Genomic DNA, 25698 nt, shown 5'->3' with positions numbered 1-25698 from the left:
ATTTTTAAATTGTACAATTAACATTATTATCAGAGTTATGTATACATCACTAACCAGAAATTTTAATATTCTCCCCTAATTTTCTTATAATGTCTATAAAAATCATACATTACAGATATCCTTGAAAATAAAGTTTGAATTATTGAGCTCTTCTTTTTCTTTTTCTTTTCTTGCATTACACAACTCAGGTCAGGGAGTACTTTAGACACTAGAAACTTTACTTGAAAATAAGACTTGTCACAAAATACTTAAAAAAAAAAAACACTAATTTTCTCTGCAAAAATTAACCAGTTAGTAATTAAAAATAAAGTTTTTATCTGAATGAAAAACTTCCATGTAATGTTATTACTTTGAAATCTTTTGTTTGCCACAAATGGCTATAACAAATACTATTTATGCAAAGAGTTTCTTTTCAGTTAATAAAACATAATATTCTATCAAGCATTATAACTTTAGAATAATGTATTTGCTCATGTGTTTTCTCGATTAAATATTGTTCAGTAAAAGTTTGGCCAGTGACGATGTGATACCAATTTTCAACATACACATTCCAGATTTATTTCTTATTTTCTAGTAATTGTATATGTAGCCTAAGTGTTAAGTTACAGTATGGATGACAGCTCAATTGCTTGTCCTGTTGCTATGTATTAGGGTGCTGGCTGGCATGAAGCCTTCAGGTTAAAACTCCCAGAGATGATGGGCCAGTTTCAAACCAGAGACTGAATGCCCTTGCGAAGATATTTATAACTTTGGAAAATTAATAACCTACCTTGCTGAACAAACAAAACATAATTGTGAGTCTAAGTCAACCTACAGACATCGAGATTGCAATTCTTTTCCTGAAAATCCTCTGACATAGTCGTCCTTGGCAAATTTCTGCTGCTCAGTTGTGCTGGGAGCTTCTTCCAGTCCAGGTTTTTCAAGAAATCCTAGAAACTCTTAAGGAACTAATAAGATACCCACATGGGCAGAGAGCTAAGGACCAAGTTCCTAAAGAAAGCAGTTTTGGAAGTACCCTTCGGATGGAGTAAAACTTTGCTGAAAAAATGAGCTTTGTGAATAAACTGAAGACTGCACTTAAGAGTAGTTAAAAAGTTCTTTTAAAGACAAGTAGAGAGAAAGCAATTCTCTGGCACTACAGAAAACATTCCTAAAAGCACAAATCTCCTCAATATTTTGAAGAAAATATTTGATTCATCTTAAAATGAAAATTCATTTTTAACGAACCTCTGCTATACCCAGCTCTCCCACATACTCTTCCACAGCAAACAGAGTAGATTAATGTTACAATAGCAGGTGCAGGGCAGCACAGAGTCCCAAAAACGTAATAGAACTGTGCATGCAAAAGAAAATTAGCAAATCAATCTTTGTTTCCAGGGAATGTTGAAGTGATGTCAGACCAGGAGAATTTAGGGGAGCCCTGCATTTATAGCATCAGTGTATACACGATGCAATTAGCACGCATGTTAACTGGACACACCATGGTTTGAAGTCCAATCAACTCTTGTACGTATTTGTAGAGGTGGCCGTGTTGAAAGGCACACTTATTGCTTTGCACACGTCTTTGCTAATGTCCTAAATTTGGGTTCCAGATGATCCAGAAACTCTAACCCTTCTTCTTCCTGTCGGTCGCTGCAGCAGCCTACGGAGCCGGCCATAGATCCCTTGCCTTCGTAATTATACGAACGCACATGGTCTTCTGAATGCTTGTGCTCCTCAGCTTGTCGACACAAATACACCTTCTGTATCAAAAAAGAGCACATTTTATTATTTTTTTTTACAAAACACCTAAACATATTAGCATAAAAATGATGTCTTTGATTTACCTTTCACTGTTTAATTTTTAATCAGAGTGTGTCCTCTAATGGATTCCTACACAAAAAATGCACATGATTGGTCTGTATTATATTCATTCTTAAAAAGATATCAAGTAAATAAATGCTCCTAGTGAACACAGTCATGAATACTAAGGTGACACATATATCATATAACTCATTTACCACTTTCCATTTGAATATAAAGATTGTATGTACTTGAAATGTGCCTCCTAACTTCCTCACATATTTGGAGGAAACCAATATAGGCCATAAAACTGTCAAATAATCATAGTATAGTGCATTAAACTAGCTAATATCAAACTATTGATGTGAACCATAACAACAACACATGGAACTAAAACCCAAAATAAAAGCTTAACCATATAACTGCTTCATTTTGATAACTGGGGCTTCAGAATCACACAGAAAATTCAAGCTCATTCAAAAAGGTTCATTACTACCCTTAGCTTTACTCCTGTGATTGTTCTGGCATTTTACAGGGAATAAATCATCAATCTTATATTCTTCCTAAGGATACGTACATATGGCACTCCTAAGACAATGTTTCCAAGCACCATATTTTAAAATTTGAACTTTAAATAATCTTTCGGCTCTTTGGGCTTGAACCTGACTTTGTGTCTACTCCAAACTGAACACGAAAAAGACACAAAGTTCCAGATGTATAAGGAGGGAGACATTTGGAAATCCTGGATCATAAATAGTGTTTGGCTTTCACATCACAGAGAATCGAAAATATTGGAACTTACTTCGCCAAGCCTAGGTTGGGTGAAACTCTGCCAGTCAGTGTATGTGTATCTGCCAGTGTCCATGACGCCTTGCACTGCTCCCTTGCTGGACTCCAGGGTCTGATGCCCGCCTCCTCTGCTGAGATCCACCGGGTAGCCTCCTTTGATCATTTCAAAACTTTGCTGTGTTTTGATTCCCTGGCCACCAAGAGTACCCACTGACATGGTTGTGTCACAAATGTTGGATGTCTGTGTGGGGAGCCTAATATTGGCGTCCTAAAAATAAAGTTAGAGTTATAAATAGAATGAATCAAACTAAACCTAGAAGATCGCTTTCATTTCTTTGCCACTGGAGGCAAATCACTTAGCTGTTTTTCCTTACTTCCCATATGCAAAATTAGCATAATTGTAGACCCGATGGAGTTCCTGGTTTCAATCTGGCACAGCCCTGGCTGTTCTAGGTATTTGGGAAGTGAACTAGTGTTTGGAAGCTACCTCCCTCTCTTTCCTTCTCTCTGTATGCTACATTGCCTTTCAAATAAAAATAAATGCACCTTTTTAAAAAATAAAATGTGCATTTGGAACTCTGTAAAGTCATAAGCATTTCTGAGGCATAATTTATTAGTATTAGTGTTGCTATATTATGTCATAATCAAACAGTTAATGGATCACCATATGATCGAAAAGGGAAATTAAACCATATTCACCATCACTTCTTCTCCAGGTCCTTCAGTATTTGATATAATTAAATTTTGCTGTGCTACATCTTCTGGAAAACATTTCTTAGCTGTTCTCTTAGCAGTGACACAGAAACATGTAAACAGAATACCTTAAAATAAAAAGATTAATGTAACAGTGATTTTTCCACTCCTAAATATATCAAATAATCTGATCGTATGATTGTTGAAACATTTCTTGGCCGGATCTTTTAAATTTCATTCCATAAATTGGGATTTTTCTTAGATCTCAAACTTTAAAACAATATTTTAAATACATCAGTACAGAGTCTATCTCTCAGATTAATAATAGCTCTAGTCCCAAGTCCAAGATTAACTCATATATATACACATATATATATATATATCCCGCCATTCTTCAACATTGCAGACTAAATTTCAGAGAATATTATTAAATTTAAAATCATACAGTAACACTTGAAATTCTGAGCACAATAAAACTAAGAACATTAGGCATAAAAACAGACAAGAAAGACAATTATATAAATGGGTCCTTAGTTTCAAAAGTGTACATCAAGTTGTATAATACTAATAGGAACTTGCAGGTTAACATAAAATCCAAACTGGAAATGAGCTGGAACATAGTAGATCATATGGAAGCAGAGAGAGAGAGAGACAAATGGGCAACATTTTCAATACTTTCATGTTTGCAGAAAAACAACTTGAAGTCTTAGACCTATTGTACATTACTCTCTTACTGGTATCATATGCCATTGTTCACTTATTGGAAACTTCTTAAGGTATAGGTTAAATCACTGTATTAATAACAGAACATAAGCATCTAAACAAACTTTGCCCTGTTCTCATTAGTTCCTTCTTTATTTATATAATTTGCATCTGTAAACATAGGTGCTCAAAACACTATGATGTTACAGAGGAGGAAATCCTCATTATATTCTACAAAGTATTCAATTTGCACATAAAAGTGAATATGAAATCATTGTCTCAATAATTTGAATTCTGCTTTAAATGCTGTAATATTGTTACAATGTGCTTATTCTCTGAGAGAATCCCTATTAAAGTAGACAGAAGATGTTGAAAAAGGACACATTTTCCAAAGGGTATTGGCATCCTGATTAAAAAGAACTATCTTCTTTGTTTTCCTGAACATTAGCTGTTATTTCAGCAAACATATTCTAGATATGAATACTTACATAATAACAAAGCAGCCCCCAGAGCCATGGAAAGAATGGCCCATTTTCCAAGTACAACATTTGGCTTAACATCTCTTGGTTCAGGACTCATTCTACATTCAGATGGAGTAGTACAATCACATATTCTCACCGATAATACATGTTTTGAACCAAGACCATGTCTGTCTTGAATTTGGATAGGTACAAAATAATAGTTATAATCAAGAGTTTGCCGTTCACGTAGTAAGAAATGTTTACCTAGATGGGAAACAATAAATAGCATGTATAAAAAATAAGATCTTTTAGTGGGAATATTATTCCTTTGTGGCATTCTTAAGGGGAAATTAAAACAGAATAAATGCTAGTTGCTACATTCCTGTCTTAAGAATTATTTTAAGTTTTCACAAAAAACAGAAAATTATATTACTTTAGACTCACATTAGGCTAATTCATGCTTAGTGGGTTATTCAATTGTTCACCTAAATGAATACTTGTTTCTTTAAGAGATACTCAGAACAAGAGTCTAAGATTACTATAAATACACTATTTTAAAAAGTAAGATATCCCTTTTTTAGGATCAATAAAATAATTTCCTAAAATGAATACACATTTATTGTGATAAACTAGCATGAAAATAATGTTTACCAGCCATTTTAAGTCCATATTGATTATAAAATTTCCAATTACTTACCATTTTTTGGTTCTACTGTCCAAAGTTTGTTGGCAGAATTATCCAGAAGGAATTGAAAAGGTGGGCCATTATCAGGCCCATCTGGGTCTACAGGTTCAAGTACAGCATAATCCTTTTCATGTCGACAAATAGTCACATCTGTATCAATTCCTGGTGGGTGATCATTAACATCGGCCACAAACACTACTAATGTCCCAGTGCAGGAACGGCCAACTAAAATAAATTAAAAACAGGCGGCATCTTCACTTCAAAATTGGCTTATTTTCAACAATTGATGTGACATACAATCACATCTGTTTTCTAGCAGCTTTCTTAACTTAAGTTTGACTACCTATTTCCCAAATCTGACAGCACTACTACGAGATAGCAACACTTTACTCTTTCTTAATGACTGGTGGCTGGATCAAAGCATCCCTTTGGCTGTTCTCCAAAACTAAATGATATGAGGTTATGAGGTACATAACAACAGAATAATATGTTGGAAACAAAATTGATTCTTACAGCTTTATATGGAACACAAATAGGTATCTTTGGAGTGTGAAGACTCTTCTTTGTTCATCAATTCATTTCGAAGTTTCTTCCTTTCCTCACCATCTTCACCTCAAACTTGTAAAATTTCTCATCAAACTCACAAATTACTCTCCATCTTATGTTCGTGGTTACATTCTGTTGTCACTGCAACAGTAATGTCAGGTCCTCAGGAAACTGATTTCAACTTCTAGAGTTGATGGTGGCCATGTTCTCTCTCTCTCTTTTCACTACGTTTTGCTCACATATTGGTTAGTACATTGAACTGTGAACATGTGACGTAGTGACATATTGCCTCATCTTCCTCTTAACAGCACAGAGATCTACCTGGCCAATTACAAGTCAATATTACTGTATTTAACATAATGTGGTTGTTGAAATTTTTTTGTCTAATTTGATTGAATAAACCAGAAGTCTAAATCAGCACCTTCATCCACCTTTAATTTAATACACTCTTGACAATGGAACTTGTTGACAAACACACCAATTTTTCATCAAGTCTACTATCTACCTAAGATTTCACATGCAAATCTCAAAGTACATTTCTAATTAAAATAGTGCCCCAACAGTTGACCTGGTAAAGAAAGTTAAGTCATCAGACAGGTTAAGCTGCCTCTTGGATGCCTGCATCCTGTGTAAGAGGACCATTTTGAGTCCTGGCTGTGGGGAGCCATGCAGTTGGGTCGGATGGCATGGGTGTGATGAGCACTGCTCCTCAGTTAGCAAGGCTGCAAGGAGTTTCTGGCTGCGAGGCAAGGCCCGGCAGAATGTCTCTGGTCACCTCATTGCTGCCTCACCCCATTGTATGGACACTCAATCACCTCTCTGATGTCTCATAGAATTCTTCTGAGGGTGTTGTTGTTGTTTTTCTGCTAATGTGAAGTGATTCCTGTAACTGGTATGACACCTCAAATTGATCAATCATGTTATGATAAAAACACCTTTAGTAACGGTAAGGCTATGACACACAGCTAAAAGTATACAATAGTACAATTGAGCCCACTATGTTTCCAAACATCCTGTTATGTGCCCACTTTTGTCCTAAAGTTTGCCCTAGTATAAATAATGTTTTCCTTAAGAAATGGCTTGATAATATCTTGCAACAGATGGCAATCATGGAGGTACAAAGAGTTTGTTTACCATACACCTCGAACTGTTACAACACATGATATGACACATTTAGTTTCTTACCACAAGAAAGCAAAAGTATATGGGGCATCTTTTATAAGGAAATAGATGTGAACCCCCTCAAAATGGTTTAAAATCTTTATCTTATATTAGCACTTATATTTAGGGAAAGAAACAGTTTATATAGATGAAAGAAAGTTTCTTGTAAAGGCCCTCTGTTTGTAGATTGGCTGAGCTGCCTTGATCCCTTTCACTGCCCTTTAACAAAAGAATGAAAAACAATTGAATCAGCACTAGGTGAAGGTGATGGTAATTAATGCATGATTTGATTATAAGATTTAGCAAAGAATTTATGTTATATGCTTTTGTAAAATTCTTTCATTTATGATCTTTTAATTCTATATTCTTAATATTTTAATCAATATTAATTTGTGTTTAGTAAACATTGATTTTGGGTATAAGTAAACTACTTGTCACTATGTAACTGCATGTGCTGCCAACCGTGGAGTTCCTGGCTTCAGCCAGGTGATTGCAGGCTTCAATGAGTAATGGTTTGTTAAAAATGTTTTCTTTGAAATAGAAAAATATTTTTTAGGATTGCTTCTTGCATTTTCATAACCATGATGTAATGAAAAATGAAACAATTGGATGTTGTGCAAAAGCTTGTGATGCTTTATGTATAAAGAAGGCAACTTTTCTGAGTTGTCCATTATGAGCATCAAGCCATAGCGGTCAGTGTCTTATCTCTTCCTATCATCTCGCCGATCCACACATCCTTTGCAAGCTCTCAGTCAGCTGGAGCTGGTCTCCAGCACCTGGCTAATCTACTTCTGATCTAACTCCCTAATAAGGTGCCTGGGAGAGTTAATAATGGACAAAGTGCTTCAGTTCCTGCCACCCAAACGGGAGGCCAGAAGGAGATCCTGCCTCCTGGCTTCAGGTTGGCCAACCCTGGCTACTTCAGCTACTGCAGGCACAAACTAGCAGGAAGTTGCTCTCTCTCTCTTCTTTCTCCCTCCTTCTCTGTGTAAATATAATTCTAAAATAATGTCCATTATTATCATTTGCATTTAAGAGAATACAAAGGTCAACTTCTTCCATTTTTTTAAGATAATAAAAACATCAAATAGCATAGTATCAAAATTGAAATAAATACAAATTATGTATTTTCCCAATTTCATCTAAGTTTTAAAACATGAATGTTAATTTATCATAAAATTGCTAAAATTATACACAGATACAATTCATTTTTTCCTTTTTAGTGTAACATATATCGTATAGTATATTTTAAGAAATTTTTTCTGTTGAATAACCACCAAATAATAACCACTTGTTCAAAGTGGTTTTTAAAACTAATTACTCATATTAACACTTTTAGAACTACCTGAGCAAGGCTTAGTATATCTTGAAATAAAGGAGAGGTAGCACTATAAAGAGAAGAAATGTGTAATAGCATATAAGTATTTTGTGAGTGTTAGAAAATTATTAGTAAACATAAATATGAGTGACATCCAAATGAACAAACTAAGAAAAGTGATGTGGTGGATAAGATTTTGCAAGTAAAAAAATTTAGTGTTGGCAGGGACATTATGAATTTACCTTTTAAAAATTAAGCAAAAATCCTCATTATGGAAAAACAGAAATTACAAAAATCTAACAAAAACACATCAACCATGGGAAAATAAATTAAGGCTCATTTGTTTCTACAATCAAAAAACATTTATCAAGTACTATTATATTCCATCTCAATTTCTGTTTCATCCTGCCAATAAAGTCAGAATGAAAGATACTGGAAATCACTCTAAATGAATGTCAAGTCAGAAATGAAAATAAGGTCTTAGATATTTCCAAAAACTACAAAATGATGCCAATAAGTTTCTATCTTGCTTCCAGATAAGAGAGCTAAATCCAAGCAATTTTTGATACTGGTTGAACATTATAACAATGTAGATGTGCTTGTGTGTTTATAAATATCATCGTCATTAACTGAAAATACATTTGGGGTTAACAATCTCAGCTCATCATGCTTCAACAACAGAAATTCTGGGAAACAGTAATTATCCATCGCTAACTAAATGTGTCTAATAACCAGAAGATTATGGTGTCATGTATTGGCCTTCTGCATATATGCATGTTCTCAATGAATTGTCAGATTTTCAGTTCTTCCTTATTAAACTGTAATATACTTCTTAATTTCCTACATTTTGTTCTTGTGCTCTTCAAACTATTTAGCCAAAGTATTTACCATTTCGATCTAGTAATTTCGGAAATTCATCATATAGGATCCAAAAATAAAAACACATTTTGTTTAAACAATCTTTTGTATTAAAACCAATTGTTGTGAACCCTGAATTATGAGATAGTATGTCAAGGCATCTCTTTGTGGTACTGATATCTTTTATGGGCATTGGTTCATAGCTCGCTGCTCCACTTCTGATCGAGATCCCTGGTAACAGCCTGGAAAAGTGGCAGGAGATAGCTCAAGTGTTTGGGTCCCTGTCACCTACGTAGACCAGCTGGAGCTCCTTACACCTGCCTTCAACCTGGTTTAGCCCTGACCACTAAAGTCACTTGGGGAATGAACTGCTAGAAAAAAAAAAAAAAGATCTGTCTCTTCCATTTTCTTTCTCCCTGTTTCCCTCCCTCTTTCATTCCCTCTCTGTGTAATTCTTTCAAACAAATCAATATATTTTAAGGAGAAAAAAAAAGTGCTTCCCAAACGCACTGGGCCTCTGGGATTGCAATGAACTTCATATTCTGTTCCTGGGAGGGCACTGAACTCTCAGAGCAGTGACAATGAACAGCATCTGCATTAAAGAAACACAGGCCAAAGTCTGAGCTAGATGCAACGTCAAGGAACAGTTTACCAAATCAAGGAACCCCTTCACAAAATTGAGTTCATATTCGAACAGTAAGAACAGAATGTATATGAGAAGCCATGAACATACCCTTTCTTAGAGAAAATAAAGTCACTTGTGATAATAGCATGTTATTCCCAGTGCAGGAAGGTTGAAAAGAGAACTGAACAAAGACTAGTTGGAACTTTCACAGAAACTGTCATTGCAATGCCCTTGAAGTGTTTACAGAAACTGAGTTTCAAACTGCAGGAACAAAGCCATTTTAACTCAAAAGTGTGACAATGCTTTCAAAAGTGACAGTGGGGAAGCTGGCCTGACTGACCAACAAGATTGACACAATACTTCCGGGTATTTTAAGAGTCTCTTGTACTATTTAGTTTGTAGTTTTACAATGTAGATAATATATTAGCATGGTAGTACATGTGTATAAAAACAATGGTACAGAATTTTAGCAAATTAATGTTTTTAAACATATATTTAAACACATTACAACTGGTTTATTAGCAGTTTTTTTCTAAAGGGTTCTAAGATCTTAAATTTGCTAAATGTAAAGACATTTTTTTCATAGAACATATTCTAAAATTAACCTTGGAGAGCGATTCAAACCACATGAAATGATTTGGCCATTGCTGTAGAAAACTATTTATCTTTCATTAGCAGATACTCAGAAAAATCCTACATTGAACTCAACTGTCTTGTGTCAGCTGAACTCTGTAAACGAATTCAAATTATAAAAATGTAAACTTGTGTTTCTGAATACAACAGCAAACCTGGGGTATGATGTAATTTTCTAAGCTGAAATAAAATGAGTCTCAAGACAGAATTTGACCATTCACTACCCCACAGTTTTGCTTAGCCTACATTAGCCTACAGTAGCTGCTTTCCAATAAAGTGAGAAGTCACAATGAAAATATTGTTTGCATTCAATTTTTATCTGCAAATAAACAGATTTCATCCCAATGTCATGAAAAAAATGAAGAAGGAAGGAAGAGTGTGGATGGCGAACGCAGGCAGGAGAGAGGAATCAAAGGGTGGGAAAGGAGGTTACATTCCTACATCTGTATTGCGAAACCGCAAAATTTGTTCAGTTTATATAAATAAAATAGGTTGAAAATGAGGGATGGAGGACCTGAAGGGAGGGGGGGGACTCTTTATACTTACTAAAATGTATAATGGAAAATAATAAAAGTTATATATATATAAACCTGATATTTTATATTGTACATTTAATTTTATTTCCAGAAAAATAGCACTTACCTGAATCCATTGCAGCTATGGTAACATTATATTGGTCGTTTTTTACAAATTTCGATTCTCTATCTAGTTGCTTTTGAGTTATTAAATTGCCAGTGTTCTCATCAATATCAAACCAATTATCTTCATCTACTAACTTCATATACCTAATATGGGACATCAAATATAAATAACCAAATAAAAAAAAGAACATAATCTTGAAATTTGTCATTTTGAAAAATACATCCAAATTTCTTACATTTGAAGTTAATTTGAACCATAACTAAAGTTCAGAACGTTTTACCTTAAGCCTTCACCACTGCGTGTTTCTGGGTCCAGTGCTTTGTATCCAAGCAGTTCTGTGCCTGCTGGGAGGCCATCTTTGCTCTGCACAACTTTCACAGGTGGCTGGCATTCAGGACCTTCATCACTGTCCTTAATGTTGACAGTGACAGTTGTGGTGCACATTGTGGGAGGTTGTGAGTTGGCAGTTTTAGAGAACTGTGCTTCATTAAGTACGCCAACTTGCAAGATAACTTGCCGATTGACTTCGTAGTTCAATGGCTGCACAATAAACATACTTTCAGCAACACATTTAATTAGGTAGAGGAGTTATGCTGTTGCAGTTTAAGCGTTATCAAAAGCTGGTGTTAACAAAGTTGAAGATAGTTGGCTTCCTAAATGACAAAGACTGTCAAATGCAAATTGCTCGACTGTGAATTATTGACGGTTCAACCAAAAAACTTGGTGTCGAACCTCCTGTTTTTATTTTTATTCAATTTTCAAAATATTACTTGAAATAAAGAATAAATAGCTAAAAACAATAATAGAACAAAATATTTATGTAAATCAACCAAAGTCACATTAGCATCCTTTTGCACTATTCTAGTTGGCAGATGTACACAAATTATTCTTACATCACCATACAAAGTTAAGTTAGAATGGTTTAAAAGATAGCTTAATTGTTTATTTACCTTGACAACACATAACACTGCTTCATTTGTGTTTGGATCTGTGCTGATTTTGAAATTCCCATTTTCATTCCCCTGAATAATTGTGTATACAGCCCTTGATTCGGGAGTGTTTGGCAAATCCAGATCATGTACTGACATTCGTAAAATCTCAACATCGATTCTGTTTTCTTCTACTTCTGCCACATACTGAAAAAGAAAAAAGACTCTTGTTACTTCAACTTTATAGCTTTAACATGAAAAGTTAAAAAGAAAATGTAATATGGAAATGTATAATGATATATTGGGAAACAATATGAATTTGAGGCACAGCCTGTCTCCTCTTTGTAGACATGGTGAACACCTAACAAATGATTTATATTAACATTGTAAGCAGTATACGAATACAGCATCTATAACATACTAGTTTGTAATTAGCATTATAAGAATGTAACATCCAGGGCCCGGTGCAGTAGACTAGTGGCTAAAGTGGGCGCCAGTTCTAATCCCAGTGGCCCCACTTCCCATCTAGCTCCTTGCTTGTGGCCTGGGAAATCAGTCGAGGACAGCCCAAAACCTTGGGACCCTGCATCTGCATGGGAGACCCAAAAGAAGCTCCTGATTCCTGACTTCAGATCAGCTTAGCTCTGGCTGTTGCCGCTACTTGGGGAGTGAATCAACAGATGGAAGATCTTCCTCTCTGTCTCTCCTCCTCACTGTATATCCAACTTTCCAAAACAAATAATAAATAAATCTTAAAAAAAAGAATATAACATCTATAATATACTAGTTTATTATAAATTAATCTTATATTTACTTTTGATTCGCTGTTAAATACTTTAAGGGGAAGTTATTTCCCTTTCTGGAGAAAATTTTCAAAGACTTGTTTATTTGAAAGTTAGAATTACTGAGAAAGAGAAAGAGAAACAGAAATGCTGAAGCCAAAAGCCAGGAGTTTTGTCATAGAATCCTACGTGGGTGGTAGGGGCCCACGCATCTGAGTCGTCTTTCACTGCTTATCTAAGGCTATTAGTAAGGAGTTGGGTCAGAAGTTGAGTATGGTGGGCATCACAGGCAGAAGGCTTATTCTCTCTAAACCACAATGGTTCCCTTCACCCTCTTTCAGGAGAAATTAAATTACAGTGCAACCCTCCCTCTGCAAAAGACACACTATGCGATTGCTGAAGCGTAAGATGTTACAAGACCAAAGAAAGCCATTAATCAGAATCTGTTAGATGTAACATGAATTTATAAAGGAAAGATAGTGATTAGAGAGGAATAGTTCTAGTCTTGAGTCCTAATTACTTCTTGCACATGATCTTTATGAATGAGATCTTAGGTTACTTGATGAATATTCAACTTCTTCATATGAAGCACAGGAGAAGCATATTCACTCATGATGTGGGGAAGAATGAAGAAAGTTTGTGAACAAGCCTAACGCCAGATGCATGGTTTTCCTTCTTTGACTTGAGCTTTGATATCGACTAATGGCAAAAAATAGAAGGCTACTCATTCAAATTCCAGAAATAAGAATCATTTTCTGATGTTATCACGCATGTTTTTCATTGTTTGCTGCCAAAATTTGCTCATATATGATACAAATGTAGTAATGAGTCAGACTACACTGATGAGCCCATAGCATAAGACAAAAAGCTAGTCCCTTTTTAATCGTAAGAATTTGGATTTAAAGGGAGAAGTTTCTTTTTCACCACTCTGGAAAATAATCCTGGGAATCTGGTACTAGAACTTACCCATGAAGAAAGTAGTGAACAATTAACTATCAAGAATAATAATGCCTGAACATAGCTAACAGCAGGACTACTCATCATCCAGAAATAACTGACACTCCAATTTTTTTATGTAAAAATATTGTTTTTCTACTTACATTCCTTGAACTTCTACCCAAATATGCCAAAATGTGTGGTGTTACAGAGCTACCACACCCTAGGTTTGTTTTCAAAAATAAATGAATTGAGGTAAATTAATGAGATTCTTACCGATTTTTCTGTGAAATAGGGTGAATTGTCATTTTCATCCTCAAGTGAAATAGTAATTGTTCCTGTGTTACATAAACCAAAAGGTTGACCTCCCATGTCTCGAACCTCCACTATTAATTGGTAAGTATCACATTTCTGGGGAAGAGAAAGTCAAAAGAGTACATCTATGAACTTCTCTATTTTCTCTACTTTGCAATTGTCATAGCTTCTATTCAAATGATGATTATTCACAGGTTTAATATTTTTAAATTATATTTACAATCATGTACATTTGTCCAGACCCAAGGACTCTGCAGCAGCAGGAAACAAGTCCAAGGTGAATTATGGGATTGAGATGTCCTTGTAGATTGATCAGTTATAGCAAAGGTGGAATATTGATACTAGAGGGAGGCGTCCCTGTGGTGCAGCAAGGACTAGATGGCTTCCTTTGTACTTTGTGTTTTTATTTCCTGTGAATTTAAAACTGCCCAATGGTAATGCTTATCAACTAAAAATTGCATATTATTATATTCCAACAAAATAAAAATACTATTTGTAAAGCAAAAATAAGATGTACTTCAAACAATTGAGTATCAAAGTAACAGTCAATGAACTTAAAATGGAACCTTGTTTAATACCTATATAGGTATTAAATTAATATTAAATGTTTGCAGATATTTAATACCTTGTTTAATACCCATGTAGGAACAAAGGAAATTTCCAGGGAAGCCCTAACCACAATCTAAGAAAGTTTTCATAGAGAGGAAGCTGTGGTGGCCATCTTGTCATGATCAGTTTAAGTATAACTTAGTAACTGAGAGATTGATTAATCAGTTCATTACTTCTCTATCCAGTAAAGGCGTAGTTGTTGTGATGACACCTGTATCTGGATGTATAGCAAAATGCTTTGGATTATCTGGGATTTGTTGTAGGATTTTGTATTTCAGACGAGTATGCAAAGTGTCAGGTTCATCAAGGTCTACAGCAGTCACTTTTCCCACAGAAGTTCCTGTTTAGAGAAATATGGTAATGTCAAAATTTCAAATGACATATAATTAGGCTATAACCAAATGAAATCAAGGCATTGATTTTGAAGAGTTAGTTTTACAGATAAGTCAAGCAGTGTATAAATGATATCCAAACATTTCAAAGGCCTTCCCTAGATTCAAGCGATTCCTCTGAAAAATGTGATTGTGGTCTACATCTGTAAGAACAGTTCCCATCCTACGCTTAGTAATAGCAATTCTTTTGCCTTGACACCACGGTTCACGAGCCACTTTCACACTGTTTTTTATCTGGGTACTTTCTCTCTTTTACACCCCCACATGATCATCTCAATTAGAATAGTTCATGTTTTCAAATGATATCAAGGATTTCATATTTTATATTTCAATAGATATGAACAATTATTAATATATCCAGGTCATTGTCAACATAGAGAAAACAAAATGTCCTGCAAAACGCTGAGTTTTCTTAGGATAAGCCTTAGTATTCAGATATGAGTATGAGGAATGTTGCGTTAACAATCCACATACTACGAGGAGTAAATATTGCACATACACACACACACACTACAGGAAGATTGAGGCCATAAGAACAAACGGCATTTCTTGCAGATTCTTAACTTGTCATTCCCCTTGGAAAGCCTAGCTTACAATTTTGGCTGCACATAGAACCAAATCAGCTTGTTTAAGAAACAAAAATTTTTCTGGACTAGATGCCAGGACATGCAGCACACATGTTATAGATCAGGTCAGCATTTCCACACCATAATATGTTTCTGGGACCTTGAAAAATACATTAAAATTTTATAAAGGTTTAGATCACATACTATTTTACAAATGTATCTGGGACCATAAGGACGTGATGAAAATCAGAGACTGTAACATCTGTGGCACATTAGGATCATTGTGCCTTAATCATCTCATGAGCAACTTGATATGTCAACTGACTGCATGCTAAATAAAAATTTTAAATAAACACAGAAAATTCTGACATTGAAAGGTTAATGATGATAAGTAAAATCATCTTCCAAAAATAAGACTTTGGGTAATATATCCTCGAAACTCAAGCACTAGGAAAGATCTGCATAATTATGTTGACACTATTAATAAGGAATTCAATGAAAGCAAAAATCCAGTTTCCTTATGCAGTTGCTATCAAGATAGATAATGATTGAAACCTTAGGTTAAAATAAAACTAATAGCCATTGGTTATTTTGTAAGGATGATTCAGACAGACAACACCAATGCAGAAGTTTTAACAAAAACTAGTGTTGTATAAACACAGTTCAGAAAAATCAAACTCTGAATTTCAAATGCCTGTTAAAAAAATTCTTCTTGACACTATAAAATGGACATTACTATTGCTTCGTAATATCACTCTTCTTTAAACTGTTTTCTTGGATCAAATGGGAAAATTCTATTTTCCCTATAGTTAATCTTTCACATATCCTTCAATAAACAATAAGCAATAAAAACAGCAAATAAATGTAATTTAAAAATAACCTCTCATTTTGCTGGAAGCCAAGATAAATTTTGGCCTAGCTGTCACTTTCTTGTCATATTCTCTATGAATCCCTCACTAGGTCAAATAAATGGCTTCTGGGCAAATAATTTCTTCTAACAGGAAACTGAGCAACCCTTCCTCCATTACAGATTTTGTACATATACATATATAATCCAAGCACTAATCCCATCTTATAGAGAACTGAGTCAAATACATATTACCAGAATTATAAAGTCATGAGACAATATGGAAAATGTATGGAATTTTATTGTGGGGATAGACCTAAGAGTTCAGAATACTCAAAGATCAAAGATTCTTAAAGAATACCACATAATTTCTATTTATAATTGGAAAAATAATGTGTTTATAATCAGAAATCTCAAAATAAGAATGAAATGCATAGAAACTATCGAACCATTTGAATTATAACACCTAGTGAATTTTCAAAGCATCTTCAGATTGTAGCACTGTAAATGTGAACTTACCAGATCTGCAGTTTTCAGGAATGTTAAAGATGGATTTTACATTTTCAAAATAAGGAGCATTGTCATTATCATCTTCTACTTTGAAAAGCAAGTGGAGAGGATGTTCTAGTACGTAGTTATCCGGAGTTATTGCATAGGCATAGATCTGAAAGGAAGAAAAATCACTAGCTTCTTCTCCAACAATAAATTTTAAGCACAAGTATGCCTAGTGGTGAAGGAAAACATAACATTTAAAAAAAAACATCTACAACGATTCTTTAACTATGAAACAATGCAACGAAGACATGACCCACAGGCACTCCATTTCCCCTTCAGCATTATCCCTTATTGCTCTCCTGTCAGCTACAGTATTATGTTCCACGTGTTCTCTGGAGTAACCACATACTGCCTTCCCAGTTGTGTGAACAGCAGGTAAAGCCAGAGCTGTGGAACGGTAAGCTGAGCTTCCACATATAACACCAGCATCCACATGTGTCCGGTTCACACCCCAACTGCTCCACTTATAATCCAGCTCCATGCTTAAGACCTGGGAAAGCAGTGGAGGATGGACAAAGTCCTTGGGACCCTGAATCCACGTGGGAAACCCAGAAGCAGCTCCTGGATCCTAGCTTAGATCAGCTCAGCTCTGGCCATTATGGCCATTTGACAATTGAACCAGAGGATGGAAAATCTTTTTTCTTTTTCTCTCCTTCTTTCTTTAAGTTTGCCTTTCAAGTAAAAGAGTTATATGAATCTGTTTTCAAAAACTATATTTAAACAATGCTATTTATTTGTATATTTATATGTACATTTATATTTTCTGGACTGTGTTTATATAATACTAGTTTCTGTTAAAACTTCTGTGTTGGTGTTGTCTGTTTGAATCGTCCTTACAAAATGACCAATGGCTATTAGTTTTATTTTAATCTAAGATTTCAATCATTATCTAGCTTGATAGCAACTGTATAAGGAAACTGGACTTTTGCTTTAATTGAATTCCTTATTAATAGTGTAAACATAATCATGCAGATCTTTTCCAGTGCTTGAATTTCAAGGACATATTACCTAAAATCTTATTTGTTCTTTAGGTAGCTCAAGCTTCAGTTCTTTCCTCAGTTTACCTAAATTTTCTCATTTTCTAACATATATATTAGGAATATATATGTTTATACATATATTTATATATCTGTATATATACTCCATCTCAGAATATTGTATCTTTTCTTTTAAAGATTTACCTATTTTTATTGGAAAGGCAGATATACAGAGAGGAGAGACAAAGAGGAAGATCTTCCATCAGATGATTCACTCCCCAGGCAGCCGCAGGCTGGAGCTGAGCCAATCCGAAGCCAGGAGCCTCTTCCAGGTCTCCCACGTGGTTGCAGGGTCTCAAGGCTTTGAGCCATCCTCGACTGCTTTCCCAGACCACAAGCAGGGAGCTGGATGGGAAGCTGGGCACCCGGGACTAGAACCGGCACCCATATGGGATCCTGGTGCATGCTAGACGAGGACCTTAACTGCTACACTATCACACCGGGCCCAGAATGATGTATCTTGGATTCAAGGGCCAGGATTTCATGGTTTTGTTTTGTTTTTTATTTTTTCCTTTCAACTCCAAAGTTAATTTCTGCCTTTTCTTATGTAGTTTCTACGTTGAACATGCATATTAATTAGTTGTTGAATCAACAGACGTTCTTCACAGACAGGATCAATTAAACCCACCCAAAATGATCTTTGTATTATTCAGTTCTTCACAACAATTTCTCTTTCTACTTTCCTTGCAGTAATAATTTCTAAAACAAACTTGGATAAAAGGATGTCACCCATCAAATTCTTTTTTCTCTCTCACCAGCTGTAATCTGCTGTTGCAACAGTCTGCAGTTTCCAGCATTTGCATATCTCTGTCATTTGCTTTTCTTTTCTATTCCCATTTTCATCACTTTAATGTGTCTCCAAAGGAGTCCGCATGCTGTCTTTCCTGCTTGTCTGCAATCACCCAAACTGGTCATAACTTCTGTAAATCTTGTAGCACTCAAGTCAGCTTTTATTTTCATGAAACATGATTTTAAACATGGCATTCCTTAACCAGATGCCTGAGTAACCTATTTATCAGCTGCTAAAGTAATCTCAGAACTGTCACTACTGTGTTACAATACATTTCATGTCCACTGTTTTGCTGAAAGGGAAGGAATTTGCTCACAGATCCCAGGGATAGAAAGCCCTGGAACAATCCCCCATGGCCTCCCTGTCCCTACTCCCGGAGACCACTACATGACGGGATTTTCAACAGTAAAGCTTACATTGCTGTCTCCTTCAGGATGGTCTCTCCATCGTACAGAACACAGGAGTGTAACATCACGGGGTCAGCTCCTCAAGCACCACCTGCTTCATGAGCCACACCACCACCAGCTCTACCATGATCAACATCACCACCAAATCCAATATATCCAGATATCCCATTATTCAACCTTCCAAATGATCCTTTCCTTTACAGTAATAAAGCTATTGTAAATTTTTCTTTCCTAAAATCCTGCCAATTTTGAAATTTTGGGATATAAAAATGTGTAAGCTTACTCTAGTATGATTGTTGGGCTTGGTGTGATGGCTCAATTGGCTAATCCTCACATTCAAGTGCCAGGATCCCATGTGGGTGCTGGTTCCTATCCTGGTTGCTCCACTTTCTATTCATCTCCCTGCCAGTGGCCTGGGAAAACATGTCACTCTGTAACCACGTGGGAGACCAACAGGAGGCTCCTGGTTCTTGGTCTCAGATCAGCTCAGCTCTGGTCATTGTAGCCACTTTGGGAGTGATTCAGCAGATGAAAGATCTGGCTCTCCTTCTCTCTGTAAATCTGCCTTTCCAGTAAAAATAAATAAATCTTTTTAAAAAGATTATAATTGTCCTCAGGGAAAAAGTTTGCACCCCTGAAACACCTAGTGGAGTGACACATTAGATACATATTTCATAAATATACACTTGCAGCATCCAGCTTCATCCACATTTTCCTGTTTTAAAGACAATGCACCCCTTAAGTTTGCACTCCATAAAAGCTGCCATAAGGTCTATATTGCACCTCTTAAAATGAATTGCTTCACATCATCACAGTAGCATAAAAATACCTCTTTACCTCACCTAAATCTACCCTGCCTTGTTTAAGTTATGGTGATTTTTGTTAGTTTTGCTCTTCAGCAGACATGAAGAGCATCCTCATCCAACCATATTATCACTTGGTAATTTGAAATAATATTTCTTGGTATTTGAAAGCAAGTCAATATCATTTCACACTGAACTAATTTGGGTACATTACAGAAACTATCCTGTTTTTTCTTCTTATGCTAACAATGAGCTAAGTATCTCCAAACTACGTCATAATTGCATCATTACTATAAACTAGAAAATTTAAACCAGGAATATGTGGCTAGATAGTAAAGCATAGCATAACACTAGCAGAATCCACATACAATCATAAAATTAGAGTAATTAATAATAAGTAGTCTCTGACTTAGTCATTAAAGCAACACTTTCAAAAGCTGTTTGAAAGCAATGGTTTGCATACCAGCTCTAATTGTTCTATATTAAAAGCACTAAGAATGTGTGTATAATGAGGTTAATAAAGAATATGCTTAGATACATAAGCGCTATTTAAATGGTGTGTGTGTGTGTGTGTGAGAGAGAGAGAGAGAGAGAAAGAGAGAGAGAGAGAGAGATCTTTATCCCTTGGCATTCCTCTGTAGCTTAAAAAAAAAAAAGAAAGAAACTCAAAGCTTTTAGTTCTTTCACATTGTGTTTTGTTTGAATTATTGTCATCTTCAAGAACATTGAAACAGCTGCTAGTGGGTGTTGAGAATTGAGTTTGACCTTGCAGTGAGAGGCATACAGTAGAGACTGAGCTGACAAACAGGGAGTGCAGTAATACCAAACTGAGTGGGCATGCAGCATGGCTTAGCAGTTCGGACAGAACAGAATAGAAAGGTTTGTGTTCCTGGAAAAGAAAATAATGTTGCAAGACAGTGAGGTTCTAGTTGAATAAATGGGAAGGAACCAGACAGAAATGGAATCTCAAAGATACAGATCCGCAACACTCAAAATACGCAGATATTCTGATTGCTTTTGTTCAAAGAAAAACTTAGTATTGTTGATCAAAGATTTCTTAAAAATTGTTCTTTGACAAACTTAAGAGCCTTGTAGGACTCCCTGAAAGATAGAGGAGAATTTATCAGTTTAAGATAAATGCTTCAGACTATAATAGTATGTGGCTCACACAGAAAAATCTGCAGAAGCGAAGATTAAGCAACACAACAGGAGGCAAAAGGAGGATGATATAAGAATGGTACTTGTTGAATTAAATCCAAGACTAAGATTTTTCATAATCTATCAAATTAACTTATTTCAAGTAACAGAATCTATTATTAATATGTAATGCTTGTAGAGGTTACATAAAAGCAAATTGTAAAATTGCATGAACAACATTTGAGAACCACATTTTAGAATATGTGTATTGTTTCATCTGCCATTAGTATATCTCTAAAAATATCAGCAACAATGTACGATCACCAAAATCATAGTTTTTAATGAGAACAACAGCTCTGGGGTCTGAAGGGCAGCTATTAGCAGCCTACAAATAGAAAAAAAAATACATGCTAAGAGGTCGTGAGGTGTCTATGACTATAAGGAAAAGTAACAGATAATTAATGTGCATTAATTTCAGATAAAAATAAGCCATTAAAAAAACTAGATGAAACTTGACCCACTTAGGAAACTGTTACTAAAATGTCATAAAAGGCATATTTCAATTTTAACTTCTCTTTTGACTGATAATCCTTGTTCTGTTCTGCTACAAATTAGTTTAGAATGTGTCAAGTTAATACCTTGAAACTATACTTCACTTACAGAAATTCCCTTATCCACAAGCAGTCTTTCCTAATGCCTATCACCTATATTATTGAGAACTACAAACACACAGGAAAATTATTCAAAAGGCCAACTCAGCAAAAATGTCAAATTATTTCATTGATTTTTTTTCTTTTAACAGCAAAATATCTTCTAAAATTTTTACACTATTCTCTCCTTCTTGCCCTCAAGATCATAATAAGAAGCAAAGATGTACAGAAGGCTGACAAACAAAATCTTGTCAAAGTATTGAAAATAGGGCCCAGCGTGGTAGCCTAGCAACTAAAGTCCTTGCCTTGCATGTGCTGGGATACCATATGGGCGCCAGTTCTAATCCCGGTGGCCCTGCTTCCCATCCAGCTCCTTGCTGTGGCCTGGGAAAGCAGTCGATGACAGCCCAAAACCTTGGGACCCTCCTGGCTTCAAATCAGCTCAGCTCTGGCCATTGCTGCTACTTGGGGAGTGAATAAACAGATGAAAGATCTTCCTCTCTGTCTCTCCTTCTCTCTGTATAACTGACTTTGCAATAAAAATAAATAAATCATTTAAAAAATTATTGAAAACAAAATGTACACTGCCTAGCACAGAATGACATCTTGTCATCTTGTAACAGGACTGAGCAAACAGTGGAGAACTTGTGCAGCCTCTCCTGAGTATTTACTTTGCATATCAATAGATTAAAATGGCTCCTATGGCTCTTTGCTTGAATAAAACATTTCTAAGTAGCCTCAAACTACACTCCAACCAAGGTTTATAGATACCGATTTCCTCTGAGCATGCAGAGCTTTCTGTTGTTGATATCTTTTCCTAGAATGCTTACTTTTGCTCCTATCCATCTTCCAGAAGTCTCTAATTTTTTACTACAAGAAAATATTGTCTAATCACTATTAATCACCACCATTCCCAGGACTCTATGAATTTCTCTGTACATTAGACACCTGCATTTTAAAGAGAAGTGTGACATTTAAAACAAAGATTTATTTTGCAGAAGATTCAGAAATTGTTGTTTATAGGATAATATAAAATAAAATGAGTTGGTAAATTTATCCTGAATTACTAAGGAAGTAAAACAGAACCCGAGGCTCTTGTTGGCAAATAACAGAGAGAAAGGAGAAGTAACCAGTACAATATTATGCAAAGAACTAAAACAATACATCCAACACTGAAACAACCCGGATAATGGAGTCATCCGAGAACAATACCACATGGTTTATAATGCATAGTCACAATTGAGAATATTTATTATAAAGAACTTTGAACTCAATAAAACTCTGTGCTACTCCACGCACAATTCTGCAGGTTAAAATCTGTCCAAAATTTCATCGTTACGTTTTCTTTTTTGTAAGTTTTTATTTGTTTGACATGTAGAAAGATGCAGAACGAAAAAGATACAGAACACTACAACCCTTTACTCACACCAGCTGAGGGCGAATCAAGCTGAAGTCAGGTTCTAGGCACTCAGCCTGGATTTCCTCCCTGAGCCACAGGAAGCCAGACCCTTGCATCCTCACACACTGCTTCCCCGGGCTGCACTAGCCAGAAGTTGAGGCTGGGAGTGAAACTAGGGCCTGTCCCAGATCCTCTAAAAAGTAATGTAGTAATTCCAACCAGGGTTGTTCAAAACAACACTACACTAAATGCCTACCTATATCATTGCAATTTTTGTGGGTTTTTTTTTTCCTTTGCTTTATTGATCTTACTATATCTCCTTTTTTCCCTCTTCATCAATGTCATCTTAATAATATTTAAAATATCAGTTTAAGTATTTGATGCTTATATAAGTAAATAGTAATGGAAATATGAATACACCAGTAACAAAGATACAATTGTGAATATATATTTCAGTAATCCTACCTCAAATTTATCATATTGCTCACGGTCAATGCTTCTTGTGCAATAGATGTCTCCAGTTTCTTTCTCTATGTAGAACAAATTTAAGGGTTCTTTGTCCACTCCTTGCCCACTTATGGAATAAAAGACAGTGTAATTCTGTGCAGCATCGGATTGGACCTAAAACAGTAAGTGACTAGTTAGGCATAGAACAAATACATGGTGACAAATGTCTTCAGTCCAACTTTGTGTACTGTTTCATGTCTAGCTTTAACTCTCTTTCCTACTCATCTCTTCTTATCTCTGTTTATGCTTTCTGGATTGTCATGTCTTCTTCTTTGTGCAGACATAGGTTATGTCACTTGCTTGTTCCTAAATTCTTTGTCATCTGCATATTTACAAAATTTGTGAAGTAAAATGCCTTTGCTCTTTCTAGCAACATTTTTAATCCTAACCTATGTGTAGTAACAACTCCAATGATTTCAAATTATTTGAAAGTGATAATTACATGATTCGAAAAATGTATAGTAACACTAATGCAATGCTTCTTCCACAGTTAATTTTTTGAAATGGCAAAACTTTAAAAGCTCCTCATGCTTGTAATCCATCTATGTAACAGATACACAACTTTACTTGGAAACCCCAAAAGTAGACATTAATGGAGGATAAATACTAATTTAAGTGAAAGGTAACTATATGAAATTTGTAGTCATATTTCACGAGGGATAAAAAGCCCAGTGATATAGTATTTGGGTAGATTTGAATGTGTACTACTGGATTTCAGGGACTCAAACTGCAACACTTTTTCAAAATGTATAAAAACAATTTTGAAAAAATAAAACTGCATTGGGTCAGTTCTATGTAGTTGTAATGCTGGAAACTTGATTTCCTCATTTCCACCTGATTCAATATAACATGCAATTAAAAGAAAAGTTAACAAAAAATTGACATCTACGAAGATCAAGTACGGGAAATGCACCTGCTGCACATGCTGTGGAAAGGGACCGAGTGAGTTCTCCATCAGAGAACAAGGAATAGGAGCCCATCTTCTCTTCGTGCGCTTCAGGACTGTGCTTTTAGTATGTCTTTTCCTGACGGTCTGCGTTTGATGAGAAACAAAATAAAACATAAAAATACAGAATTGCTTACCATTCTTGGAATGGGATTCTCACATATACACCAAGGAAGATAAATTAAGTAAGGAGTTATGCATAACAATGCTATGAATATTCTCTGAAGCATTTCTATATTTTTATTACGCACACATACACACAAATCAGACTCCGGACTGACTATTTTCTGCTCTGTCTCGACCACTGAAACAGTAAGAATTTACCATATCTTGAGAAAGATGACATCTAGAGATGTTATGTACCTCCCTAAAATAGATAATTCATCAATAAATATTTTAAAATTGATTTTATTCTACTAGATGTGGCATAATAAAAATCCATTTAAATCCTTGCTACAGTGCAAGTATTGATATAGCCACATAAAAACATAGGGCATAATTTGTTAGTATGTTTACTTAGGTACATTTCAGTTGTTTGCAACTAAAATGCAAAATCACATTTCTGTTCAACCTAAAGAATGTTTTAAATTCAGGAGACTTTCTGTAAATGGAAAGAATTTCATTGTGAAACCCTGTTTAAGTTGAATCACATTTTATTACATTGATTTCATGAGATCATAATCATTGTACTGATTTTGCCTAAAGAGATGTCAATTGCGACAGGCCTCTGCCTTCCCACTTCCAGGACCATTCACCACTAGTCACTTCAAAACAAAGAGCCAAGAGTTAAAAACAAGATCTGTGAACTGGCCCTGCCTCCACTCTCTGAAGTGAGAAACTTTTTTTTTTTTTATAAAAGTGAGAGTAAACTTTAGACAATCTCATCTCCTCTTCTGGTGACTCAAGTCCACTGTGGGAGCGACTGTCACAGCTCCTGCTGATTCACTTTTCTCTGAGCCAGAGACCCGCCCTGCCTTGGCCTTGTTGTTCAAGTAGGTTATCCTGGCGGCCACACCTCAACACACTCTGAAACCTAGAATTTTCTGCCTAGGCTTCCTGGCTATGGAGTCCTTCATCTTCATACATTTTTGTAAATAGCAGTACTATTTCTTAAGAATCTAGTCGGCATGCACATTAATTATAAGTGGGAAAGAACAAACAGTCAATTAAGACCAATGATTTTAATCTGAAAGGAT

General features: G+C 35.4%; 1 protein-coding gene across 2 annotated transcripts in view; it reads right to left on the bottom strand.

Annotated features, from left to right (window-relative positions):
* Nucleotides 1-1544: 1544 nt before the first annotated feature.
* DSC1 (desmocollin 1) overlaps nucleotides 1545-25698 on the bottom strand; it is a 29411-nt gene continuing 5257 nt past the window's right edge. The window contains exons 4-16 of one of the 2 annotated variants that reach the window (XM_040984687.1): nucleotides 24470-24589; nucleotides 23515-23670; nucleotides 16791-16935; nucleotides 14640-14806; nucleotides 13819-13953; nucleotides 11846-12031; nucleotides 11176-11435; nucleotides 10896-11038; nucleotides 5125-5337; nucleotides 4455-4691; nucleotides 3271-3392; nucleotides 2585-2839; nucleotides 1545-1742 (exon numbers count right to left, since the gene is read on the bottom strand). In XM_040984687.1, the coding sequence (XP_040840621.1) occupies nucleotides 1545-1742; nucleotides 2585-2839; nucleotides 3271-3392; nucleotides 4455-4691; nucleotides 5125-5337; nucleotides 10896-11038; nucleotides 11176-11435; nucleotides 11846-12031; nucleotides 13819-13953; nucleotides 14640-14806; nucleotides 16791-16935; nucleotides 23515-23670; nucleotides 24470-24589 (2337 nt within the window). Of the gene's footprint in view, nucleotides 1743-1836; nucleotides 1873-2584; nucleotides 2840-3270; nucleotides 3393-4454; nucleotides 4692-5124; nucleotides 5338-10895; nucleotides 11039-11175; nucleotides 11436-11845; nucleotides 12032-13818; nucleotides 13954-14639; nucleotides 14807-16790; nucleotides 16936-23514; nucleotides 23671-24469; nucleotides 24590-25698 lie in introns of those variants that run through there. The other variant, XM_040984688.1, reaches the window with a different exon arrangement.

This window comes from Ochotona curzoniae, unplaced genomic scaffold, assembly GCF_017591425.1.
Source record: "Ochotona curzoniae isolate NIBS_2020 unplaced genomic scaffold, NIBS_Ocur_1.0 contig_43, whole genome shotgun sequence".
In the NCBI taxonomy this organism is placed as follows: Eukaryota; Metazoa; Chordata; class Mammalia; order Lagomorpha; family Ochotonidae; genus Ochotona; species Ochotona curzoniae.
Note: the sequence above shows the minus strand (reverse complement) of the source record. Positions and strands in the feature narration are given on the sequence as shown.